The 12899-nt window shown below is 35.3% G+C and overlaps 1 protein-coding gene across 1 annotated transcript in view; it reads right to left on the bottom strand.

Annotated features, from left to right (window-relative positions):
* Positions 1 to 12899, bottom strand: part of TXNDC16 (thioredoxin domain containing 16) — an 80130-nt gene that overhangs the window by 19199 nt on the left and 48032 nt on the right. The window contains exons 14-16 of the mRNA XM_037155765.2: positions 10138 to 10306; positions 9660 to 9796; positions 600 to 684 (exon numbers count right to left, since the gene is read on the bottom strand). Of these exons, the coding sequence (XP_037011660.2) occupies positions 600 to 684; positions 9660 to 9796; positions 10138 to 10306 (391 nt within the window). The remainder of the gene's footprint in view (positions 1 to 599; positions 685 to 9659; positions 9797 to 10137; positions 10307 to 12899) is intronic.

Below are 12899 nucleotides of genomic sequence, written 5' to 3'. Positions count from 1 at the left end.
AACAACTTCACTTGCACCTGAAAATGAGCCATTATGCAGAATGTGATAACCCCTGAATTTTCAGTTCAGTACTTCATCCTGCAGCAGATGATATATTTGGTAGTTCACAGGAACCCCAAATTCTACAAATGGCTTTAAAAAGCCACTATTAGAGTATGTTAACAGTAATTTTAAATTAGGTAGAACTATCAGGTATAGCTGCATCAATTAAAACTGAAAGAAATCTGGAAAAACTTTGATGTTTATAAATATCTCGGGGGCAAATCAAAACCCAGACACCCAGGAAGTAAAATCCTCCCCCTACAAAATATGACAACTCCAAAGAATCAAAACTGCAGGTAATTGAACCCAAAGAGAAAAGTTTTTTATAGGAAGATGAAATAATATGAATCCAAGGCTGCCCCTTTGGGGGAGCTAGCCTGAAGTAAAAGAATATCTAAGAATTCTAACTAGCCAGGTGGTCCTTCCCATATCTTCCTAGAAGAAAATTAAAAACTGATGTGTTGCTGCCCTATCTTCTTTGTCAACTGTGTAAAGACAAGCAATGTATAATTTTGCAAGCTTCTTCCTCCCTAAAGTTAGAACACCAATAAACTTACAGTATCGAAACATCTTCTTCAGAATAAATTCCAGTGGTAACATATCCTTTAAGCAATTTTCCTGCTTCAGTGAAATGTTCTTTTGCTAAAAATACACAGATGAGACAAAAAATAAAATCTTCAAAATTATGTGTGCTATTCAACTGATGAACAGATTTATAAATGACAGTGATTTGTTATTCATTAATTATGAAGATAAATATTTGAATGCGGATCCTTATATAACTTAGTAGTTCTAAAATAAATTTGTACTGTTTTTATGACATTTGATTATAGAAATGTAAACTGATGCAATGCAACTATGGTTCTCTAAAATAATGTACTCTAAATTTATAAGATCTATAGCATTCTAATCATACAGATTTACTGGATAAATATTTTTTGCTTTTTTCAATATATTCCTAAGGCAGAATAAATGGAGACAGCTACCCTGTACATAGCCTGAAACAGAAGCAAATATGTGAAACAATACACACATTATAATCACACAATCTAAAAGAACCTATTTGCATAGGCAATAATAGGAGACTGGAAACTGCAGTTCTTTTAACAGAATCTATGTTAGAGTTCTGCAATTGGGGGGATTTGTGTCTTTTTTTATTTCCTGTATTTTCTGTAATCTTTGTTATTTTTAAACCTTGATTAACTTGTTTTTTCTTATTTGTTAGGCTACAGATATTCAAAATTAAAGCTATTATGTCTATACATTTCTCAATACATTTTCATAAATAACAGCATATTTTGGATCATGTTAATGATAACCAAGAAGCAAGTCTGAATTAAAAAGTTGTAAACTAATGAGAAACTAAAGTTGTAAACCAAAGAGCAGAGGTGGACTTATATAAGTGACATATTCTTTCCAAATGGAGGCCAAATGATAGCTCAGCCTGCTACTATCATTTGGTTCAGAGTAGTTCAAACAAAACAACAATGAAAGATCTGAGTCATAAAGCACCTAGCAAGTTGGGCATACTGAACTCAAAAGATCTGTACCTTAGCATACAACACTATATTCAGGATGTAAGCACCAACACTGTTAACATCAGTTAACCACAAAATCATTTTCTTTAAAAAAGGATGCATACTTTCCACAAGATTTAGAAACACTGTCCTGTAGGAAAGCAAAGTTACTAGAGCAGCAGTCAGCCAATAGGCAGCATTGAGAGCTCACTTACAATCACAATTTTAACAAGGAACCAATAATCTATTAAAATATTTTCTTCAGCCTGTACTACACCAAGTAGAAAAGCTTCATAAGAAAACTAAGCAACCAGAAAGGACTGAGTGACTATACTGTTATTCTAAGAGAAAACAAGAATGAATTCTGGTCATTAATTGATTGTTACCTAAAGCAATGATATAACGGAACTGTTTCAGTTTCCTCTTTTCTCTTTTGAAAAGTAACACTGGGAAATTATACTAATGTTCCCACGTAATTTCCACAACAGAAGCCTCTCTGCTCATGAATATGTTTCTTGAAAGGTTCTTTATGAATTCATTTCCTCACAAATCTTAAGTTTCTTGTTTATTGGAGCAATTAAGAATATAGACCTCAGCTATATATCCATTTCCACAAGTCAGAGTGTAAACTTTCCTCTGAATGTTTAAAACCAGACATATTCTCCTCCCTGGTGAAACTGCGTATATGTCAGAGTATATGGCAACTCCAAATATAAGGAAGTAATTAGTTATCTAAATAAAACATTTTAACTACTATAAATATATTTGAGATGTAATGTTGTGGTGACCTACAATATTTACTTGTTTAACTGTAAACGCATTTTAATTGCATAAAATAAATAATTTAGCAATACAGCTTTTTCCCACTGTTACACTTTACTGACTAGTTATATTTATACACACACACACGCACACACATATTTTAACTCTGTCAGCAAGATTTGAGAACACTCCAGTAAGTAAAAGCACTCCTGACTCCTAGATTTTTATTTCTAAATTCAATGTTCCTCTAACAAGAACCTGTACTCCTTGGAGAAATGGCTGATTCCAGAAATGGGGCTGGGAACATATTGTGCCAAAAGGACATATTCAAAACACAATGGAGACATGCCAGAAAGACATGATTCAGATTGAAGGGGCTCCTACTGACCAAATTCAAGCAAACTAATGATAGTAAATTATTATAAACCACTGAATAAAATAACTCAGGTGTCCACACTGATAAATGAGAAAGGAAAGCTCTTTCATCAAATAAATGTAAAAAGAATAATGGAGTTAGAAATTTTCCACTTGGGAACAATCACAGTAATAGCACTTTCAATCCTAAAACTGAAGTGCAAAATTATCATGAAAAATAGGGCATTTACAGAGTTTTAAGTTATATCCCCATAATAAGATACTTATTATTTGCAAAGGAAAAAAATAGCAACCTTCCAGTAAAAGGACCTGGCAAGAGAGAAATTTCACCCTCATGGAATTCACATCATTTTAGTCTTCAAATCATTAGAATCTATATAAACAACAAATTAATATATGATACAAAATTAGTGCTCAGAAAATGTCAGTAGTTAATTTCTGTAAGTTAAAAAGAAGAAGAAAAGGAATGAATACCTGACTGATAAGACTGGAAATAATCAATCCAGTGAAATAATAACAAAGTTATCACATCCAGATCACATCATTCTGGCAAAACAGAACTACCTGTATATAATTTAACAATATACTTTTGATTTTTTTGAGATATAATTACATATAAATTATCATCGTCATTTGTATAGAAACGCAATCAAGTACACAGTTCCTTACAGTGATCTTGTGTGTGTGTGTGTGTAAATGAAAAATTCCTCTCAGCATTTACAATCAAGAAAAAGTTTTCTCTATGGATGAGTCAACTTCCTAACTTGAGAAAATGGCAAAAATTTCACCTTACTGTTTCTGCTACCAGATTGTTGAGGGTTAAGTTTTATGATCAACTTCAGTGTTTTCTTAGATGTTCTACACAATTATCCCCTATACTTTTACTGCTTAACTCTTATGCTTTTAATGATTTTATTGTATTTGTGCTTTTTTTATCTGAAGACTCTTTTTTGGAAGGAGGCCCAATGGAAGTAATAAATGAGGACTTCAGGGCACCAGGCACCTGAGGTAGGCAAGAGACAAAGTCAACAGTGGGGGCAAGTGGGGGCAAAAACATTAGAAAGGGAAAAACAAAGAAATAAAACACAGACTCATTCACTCCACAATTCTTCATAAAGAAAACACAAACTATAAAGCTATGCCCTCTACGATTTTGCTTTCAACATGGTAAGCCACAACACACACGTTAACATTCTTATCCTTTCTTTGTCGTAAGTTCTTTTGGCTTTTAATTTAAAACAATTTGAAGTCAAACTGGAGGGGAATAAGTAAGTACTAGACAGATGTGGACAAAGCAAAATTTAGTAAGTAATTAATAGTATCATATACAAATATAATGCTAAACATGGGAATCATCTTCCCATACAAATATCCTTAAAAGACTTCATTCAGAATTTGAAATATATTTTAAATGAAAGAGACGTAAGAAGGGGGAAGACTCACTAAATAAATGGTAAATGTATGTGAGGAAAACACTAAGGCTAAGCATTTCGTGGCCCAGTCAAGAGGCCATCCATACGCAAAGACAAGGGAATAATGTTCTAAGCAGTACTATGTATGGGTCAGAAAAAATTCCCTATGTGTATGTACCCTTTCTTTTAAAGTTACCGAAAAGCCCTGGACAAATAGCTCAGTTAGAGCGTCATCCCCATACGCCAAGGTTGCAAGCTTGATCCCCAGTGAGGACACAAACAAGAATCAACCAACGAGCGCAGAAATAAGTGGAACAGCAGACTGATGTTTCTGTTTCTGTTCTCACTCCCTCCCTTCCTCTCCCTCTCAATAAACAAATAAATAAATAAATAACCCTAACTGGTGTGGCTCAGTTGGAGCTTCGTCCCATAGACTGAAAGGTCATGGGCTTGATTCCTGGTCAGAACACATGCCCAGGTTGCAGGTCTGATCCCGTTAGGGCATGTACAAGAAGGCAACAATCAATGGCAACCAAATAATAACATACTATTATTTTCATTAAAGAGTATGTTGGGGAAAATATTTCTAAAAAGAGTAATACATAAAGAAACAAAAACTCATCAATAATGATGATCTGAGCCTGTAATATGAGCATGGAGGCTGATATAGAGAAAAAGGCCACAGAAGAAATTAAAAGCATCCTCATCTTCTGCAAGAGGGAAAAATCATTGAAATGGTCTTTAATTGTATAGATTCCAATAGGTTTTGTTTGTTTTTTCAAAAAACATCTTTAGCCTTAGGGAACATAAAACCAAAGAAACATATAGCATACAGAAAAATAAAAACTAACTAAAGAAATATCAATGAAGCATATAACAGGCATCCATATTGTAGGTGTAGACAATACATGTAAATGGCTAAAGTTCACCTGAAAGAGTCCATAGGCAAATAATATATATAAAAAGATAAATAAAAGACTTTACCCAATCATATGTTTTAAAACTAAGTTCAACATGTATTATAAAACTAATATTAAGTGTCAATAGGTAAAGTGAACAAAATAGAAAACATGAACAGAGATATATACATACATATAGATGTGGATTTTAATATGGTAATGGGATCACAAAAAGATGGTAGAATCAAAAAACGCAGAAAAAAAGAACAATTGTTAACTATTTAGACAAAAATTAAGTTGGACCCTAACCTCATACCATACATGGAAAGATCTAAACAGTTAAAAACTTTTGGAAAGGAAAACAAAATCAAAAGACACAATCAACATAGTGAAAAGGCAACCTATGAAATAGGAGAAAAATATCTGCAAATCATATGGTAAGGAAATGATAAACAGAATATATGAAGAACTCCTGCAACTCAACAACCACCACCCAATTCAAAACTAGCCATAGGACTTGAATAGACATTTCTCTAAAGAACATATACAAATGGCCAACATGCACATGAAAAGATGCTCAACATTGCTAATCATCACACGGTTAGGGAAATGCTTATCAAAACCACGAGTCATCACCTCAAACACATTAGGATGGCTACTATTAAAAAAAAACAAACAGAAAATAACAAGTGCAGGTGAGCATGTGGAGAAATTAGAACCCTTCTATACTGTTGGTAGGAATGTAAAATGGTATAGCCACTATGGAAAACAGCATGGTAGTTCCTCAAAAAATTAAAAACAGAATTACAATATGTTCCAGAAATTCTACTTATGAATATATGTCCAAAAGAAAGCAGGCTCCTGAAGAGATATTTGTACATCCAGGTTCAGAGCAGCATTATCCATAATACCAAGATGGTGGAAACAACCAAATGTTGTTGTTTGGTTGTTTACAGCAGAATATTGCTGTACATTGCTGAATATTGCTGAAAAATACAGAATATTTTTCAGCCTTTGGAAGGAAAGAAATGCTGACAACACAGATATGCTGACAACATGCTACAACATAGATAAACTTTAAAGACACTATACTCAGTAAAATAAGCCAATCAGAAAAGATAAATATGAAGGGGGACCCAAGAATATCCAGAATTTATTTATAAAAAATTGTGTATTTATTCTTACATGTTTAAACTTCAGTCACCTTAAAAGTACTCTCCATTCGATGCAATACACCTATCAAGATGTTTTTCACACTGCTCAAAACGGTTTTTGCATTCACTGATTCTGATGTCTTTTCATGCTTCTTTCATTTTTTGTTTCACCCCGTCTACATTGGCAAAAACATTTTCCTTTGAGAATGTTTTTTAGTCAAAACTTGCTTGGGTCAATTGGATGAATAGGGAGAGTGGGGTATGAGGGTCACAGCATTTTTGGTCAAAAACTGTTGAGTACTCAGTGCAGTGTGGGCAAACATGCTTGTAAATTACCCATCAAGAAATGGGCAAACACATCAAAAGAGTCTACAAAAAATTCACTGAAGCTGAATGCAGCTTCTCACAACAATGTCAATTGGTACACTGATATAGATGGGTTGCTAAAACACCCACTCAGCAGGAGAAGGCTATATACTATAAGGGCTCACCCTCCAGAAGATAATTCCAGTTTTTTGGGTCCCCCCCTTGTACTGTATGATTCCACTTATATGAGGTTCCTAGAGCAGTCGAATTCATAGAGATAGAAAGTAGAATGGTAGTTGTCAGGGGCTAGCAAAAATGTTGAGTTGTTCAACGGGTATAGTTTCAGTTTTGCAAGATGAAAAAGTTCTAGAGATTGGTTGCACAATGATGTAAATATACTTAACACTAGCTACCTATACACTTAAAAGTGGTTAAGATGATAAATTTTATGTGTATTTCACCATGGTTTTAAAAAAGATATTCAAAGCAAAAACAATATAAATTAGAGTAGGAAAATATAAATAAAGCAAGAAGAAAATACAGGTATTAACTGATAATGATAATAGAGAATTTCTATAACTAAAAACAATGGAAGAAATCTCAAAATAAATAAATTTGAAAACAATTTTAAATTGCTACATGTAAAATTATTAAGCAAAGCCACAAAGCAAACAATTAACTAGGGGAAAAATGACTGAAAAAAATGACAAAAGCTTAATATCCTTAATATGTAAAAATCTCATAGTAATTCATTAGAGAAGCAATAAAACCCCATTTTAAAAAATGAATAACACATACAGTTTATAGGAGACAAAGTTATTCCCTTACTGGGAATCTACACCCATTAAACCATCTAAAATCCTCACAAAATCTCATAAATAAAAATGTTGTTGGGGACTTCCGCCAAGATGGAGGCATAGGTGGATGTGCCGTGCCTTCTCCCACAACCAAGATTAGAGAAAACTAAATATTAGCAACAGAAAACACAGCCAGAACACGGAAAATTGAACTTTTCGGAAGTCCGTTAACAACAAATTCTTCAGCCTGACCGGTAAGGGGCGAAACCAGCGGCTGGCGGAGCAGGGTTGCACAGGAGGACTCGGCCAGACACACTCAGGCCCGCGGAATCCAGACGCAGGGTCAGACCTAGTGAGCGACCCAGCGAGCAACCAGGCCAGCGACCGCGGGGGAGACAGCCGGGCCGGGGCTGCGTGTTGACTGAGGTCACGCATTTGTGCGAGGGTGGACAGGCAAGGAAGTGGGCGGTTGGACCAGGCCGGCAGGTCCCCACGGCAAGCGGCAGTGGAGGGCGCCGCCATTTCCCTGCTCTGACCCCACCTCCACATACAGCGTCATAACCCAGCGACTCTGAGTGGCCCGGCCCAGGTGAACCACCTAAGGCACTGCTCCTCCGCACCCAGCGGTGAGGAGCGGCAGAGGGGATCGCCATTTCCCCGCTCTGGCCACGCCCCCACATACAGCGTCACAACCCAGCAACCTGGGAATCCAAGCCGAGGCTTCTCACACTTAAAGGGCCCGAACAGACCAAGAATGGCGCAGGAGGATCTCAGAGCCCCAGAAATAAATCTAAGCGATGAAGAAATAGCAAAACTCACAGACGCACAGTTTAAAAAATTGGTGATCAGGATCCTCACAGAACTGGTTGATTATACGGACAAATTAGACAAATATATGAAGGTGAAACTCATTGAAATGAATGGAATTGCACAGGACACCAATAGCAATGAAAAGGAAACTGGGACTCAAATCAATGGAGTGGACCAGAAGAAAGCAAATAATGGCCAAACAGAAAAGAGTCAAGAAGCAAGAATTCAAAGAAATGAGGAGAGTCTCAGGAACCTCCAGGACATCTTTAAACGCTCCAACATCCGAATTATAGGGGTACCAGAAGGGGGGAAAGGCACAGCCACCAGTGGAAAACTTATTTGAACAAATAATAAAGGAGAATTTCCCCAATCTGGCAAAGGGAAATAGACTTCCAGGAAATCCAGGAAGCTCAGAGAGTACCAAAAAAGTTGGACCCAAGAAGGAACACACCAAGGCACATCGTAATTACATTAGCCAAGATTAAAATGAAGGAGAGAATCCTAGAAGCAGCAAGAGCTAAGGGGACAGTCACCTACAAAGGAGTCCCCATCACACTGTCAGCGGATTTCTCAAAAGAGACCTTACAGGCAAGAAGGGGCTGGAAAGAGGTATTCCAAGTCATGAAATCCAAAGACCTACAACCAAGATTGCTCTATCCAGCAAAACTTTCATTTAAAATGGAAGGACAGATAAGGTGCTTCTCAGATAAGATCAAATTCAAGGAGTTCATCATCACCAAGCCCTTATTATATGAAATGTTAAAGGGACTTATCTAAGAAAAAGAAGTTAAAGAAACATGAACAGTGAAAGGACAACAAACTCACAGTTATTAACAACCACACCTAAAACGAAAGCAAACTAAAAGGACAGCTAGATCAGGAGTGGAAACATAGAAATGAAGATCTCAAGGAGGGTTAGCAACAGGGGAGTGGGAGGAGGAGAAGGGGGGAGAAGGTACAGAAAATAAGTAGCATAGACAGTAGATAGAAAATAGATGGGGGGGCAAGAATAGCATGGGAAATATAGAATCTAAAGGACTTGAGACACATGGTCATAAACTAAAGGGGGGTGATGGTGGGGATGGGGGGTAGGGTGGAGGGGAATAAAGGGGGAATAGAACAACTGTAACAGCATAATCAATAAAAAAAAGTAAATAGTTAAAAAAAATGTTGTTTTCATACAGCAAAGAGAAAAAAGAAAACAACAAATATTATTGTTAGTAGATAGTTAAATACATTATGGTATATTCAGTCATGTTTCTGAAGAATATTACTTACTTGAAAAAATGTACCCATGTAATTTCAAATAAAAACAGCAAGAATCTAACTTGGATACATATACTAGCCCAATTTCATTAAAACATATGTAAATATGCAATACATAGGCATACAGAGAAAGAGGGAAGAAATTACATTAAAATCTAACAACTCTAATTATAGATCTGTATTTATTCAAATTTCTGTGTTTTCAAAACTCTATAATTTGAGTTCTCTGTCATTTAAAAAGACAGTAATTCTTTTTTAAAAACTAGGAAGTGAGTTTTTAACTATATATTGTATAATTTAAAATTTCAATTCTACTTACCTGTTGTCATGGTTGGACTGAACAGTCCCAGTGCCGACACACTAGAATAGAGAATCAGGTCTTCATATAACCCGCCACTTAAATATTCTTCTGCTTCTCGCACAGAGGTTATGTTCACTGGACATGAAATCCTGTTGCTAGATGAATATATAATTATGTTGAAAATTAATTTTTAAATACTTTTCAGTTTTTAAAATAATAAAAATACTGAATTAGAAAAGACCATATGCCTCAAGATAAACTTCCAACAAAATAATGAAAAACACTACTCTAAACAAGCAAAGAAAGTCACCCTCATTAAACAAAATTTCTATCTCCCCCAAAGTGATGGAATATGGATGAGCTCTATCACAGTTCATCCTGAGATGCCAATTCTAGTATCCTTCTTAACCATTCAAAAGTGTGTCAACAACATATGGTAATTAGAAGTCTTACAGACCTAAACGTTTAAAATCTTAGGGTGAAGCTGAATACTTACAGCTGGATAAATTTTAGGAGCTCTTCAGTTCCTAACATACCACCATAAGATACTGGGTTTTCACCTTCCTTATACATCTTTACAACAGGAAATTCAGTCACATTTTGCTTATTACATATATCAGGCCAATCTGCACAGTTTATTCTAGTAAGCAGCATAGGGGATGCACCTAAGTAGAAGGAAAACACACATTTTATAAATATTAATGTAGAAAACTCAGCTGAGAATTCTCAATATTTTGATATCCCACTGTTTTTTTAACCTCCCAGCAACAGGAAACAGTGCTGTGGAATACTCTCTTTGCTTGACTTTTGCAACACCTTCCCCTCCTGGCTTTCCCCACCCCTCTCCTGCTGCTCCTTTTTGTTCCTTTGGCAGGTTCTTATGCCAATAGAGGTGGGATTCCTCAAGGATCAGTTTATGCTGCTTTATCTACTTGCTTTATACTCTCATCTTAGACAGTCTTGAAAATCATCACCTATCTAATGAATCTTAAAATTTTTATCTTTGGCCCATGCTCCTCCTGAAAGCTCCAGACCCATGTATTCTTACTGACATAATTATTTCCATTTGAAAGGAAACATCCTCAAACCCAGTACGTCTAAAACTAAATATGGCTTCCTTGCTGGATATACTGATGAACACTGCCATTCTTGCACAACTCAGAAAACAAAGTACCATCTTCCATGCCTCCCCCTTCCTAACTTCCCCACGTCTCATCAGATCAATCTGCTATCCTGCCAATTTTACCACCTACATTTTAAGTATTTATTTTTTCTGTCCATTCCTCTTTACTACCGCTACTCAAGTCATTAATTTTCCTGGATGACAATAGGCTTATAATTAATCTCCCTGAATCCAGTATGTCTACACTGAAACTAAAAGTATCTTTTTAAAAGTCAAATCTGTTTTGTTAACAGCCCACCCAGCCAACTGTTACAGAGGTGGGTCTTTCTCATCCCTTCATGCCTCTGCATGTGTGGCTACTTCAAGAAAGCCTTCTTGGACACACTGATCTACATCAAGTTCCTATGCTCCTATGGAAACATGCTTCTTTCTTTACCTCATTAGGTAATTATATACTCATTTGTGTGTTTATCTGATTAAAGTCTGTTTGTACCAAGAGAGCTTCCTGAGAATAAGGACTGTGTCTATTTCACTCATCACTGATTTTCTAATGTCTAGAGCAGTCCTTGCACATGAAACACCTTAAATATGGGTGTGAATAACTGACACACATGAAACTCATCCAGGGCTTCAGAGATCCATCCTGTCTAAACACTGTGATTTCTTTTCACCCTAAGAAAACACATAGTAGAAACCCAAAGAGAAATTCCCACTTGTTCTATAATAATATATGTAAAGTTCTCCAAAATATGTATATCACCAGGTAAGAAGAGATAAAAAACCAAATAAAACAAGTACCACACAATTCAGCTGTGAAAGGAAACTTTAATATTATATTAGATCAAAGAAGGACTCTTTGTACAATATATCAATTCAGGATAAAACTTAAGCATGTGATTCAAACTATAAATGCAATATTTTGATATTTTTATCACCAAAAGTTTTTAATACTAAAAAATCTCCTTTTATATTTTAAATGATTCTAAATTATATAACATAGATGTGATAACTTATCACTCGATTTAATGCCAGCGATCTGTTTGATAATACAGGCATGGTGTAATCTGTCATATTCACCACTATATTGCTTTGCCTAGTATGATGTTGGTTATATAGTATGTAGACAACAAAAATTTCTGAAATGTACCCTAATGTTTCTTCATGAACAAATTCTAAATTTTACACTAAAATATATTAATACCTGAATATTATATGAGCATACAAAAATAAACCCTTATTCCTTCTAAAATTATATCTGCTAAGTGACTTCTCTACAAAATTCTGTTATCTTTTATTTTCATTATTTAGTCAATAAATATCTAGTGATGGTCGTTAATATAGAGCACCATATTATATACTGATCCTCAAGTACGGGACTATAGTGCTGCTACAAATGCGGTTCTCCTCCTTCAATACGCATCCTCAACAGGTCTACCATGGCTACAAGTATTATTGTCCCTGTAGTCCAAATTGAAAACTTTAATGTTACCTTTAAAACTGAAGAAAGAATACTGATACATACATATCATTAAACATTGTAAGGCTACCTATATTAAGCAACGAAAATGTTTTCTTTCCTATAAAATGGTTTCAATATTTAATCATGTGTCAATTAGAACAGTCTAATATTCTAATATGCCTGGAGTATTATATCCCATATATTTTATCAATGCAGTAATTTCAAATAAGGTTCTTAACTTAAAGGGGAAAAAAAGATTCTCTTAGCTACAGATGCTATGATAGTATAAAAACTTGACATTTGCTGCCACCTTGTGACTGAGTATAAAATAATTTTCATTGTCTTGGATTAAGAAATGAAGTGTACTGGTCAAGTCAATGTGCCCGAAAGTAGGGCAGTATTTACAGGACTAAATGCCCAAAGTACTGTAATATTTTCCTAATTTACAAAGTTACAGTTTTGGCTTCTACACAGACACAAAGCACTATAGCTACCTATATTAATACATTTCTACATTAGCCCCCTAAACTTCCAAAAGTCCATTTATCAGATACCTAATTACTAAAGCAATTGTTACACATTAAGAATGAACTAAATGAAAAAGGAAATCAGTTCTGGGTTGGTAATATGCTGTTTTATTCTACAAACTCATACAACCCAGAGTCCTTGCATTGAA

The sequence above is a fragment of the Artibeus jamaicensis genome, unplaced genomic scaffold (assembly GCF_021234435.1).
Source record: "Artibeus jamaicensis isolate MK-2021 breed Jamaican fruit bat unplaced genomic scaffold, CSHL_Jam_final contig_548, whole genome shotgun sequence".
In the NCBI taxonomy this organism is placed as follows: Eukaryota; Metazoa; Chordata; class Mammalia; order Chiroptera; family Phyllostomidae; genus Artibeus; species Artibeus jamaicensis.
Note: the sequence above shows the minus strand (reverse complement) of the source record. Positions and strands in the feature narration are given on the sequence as shown.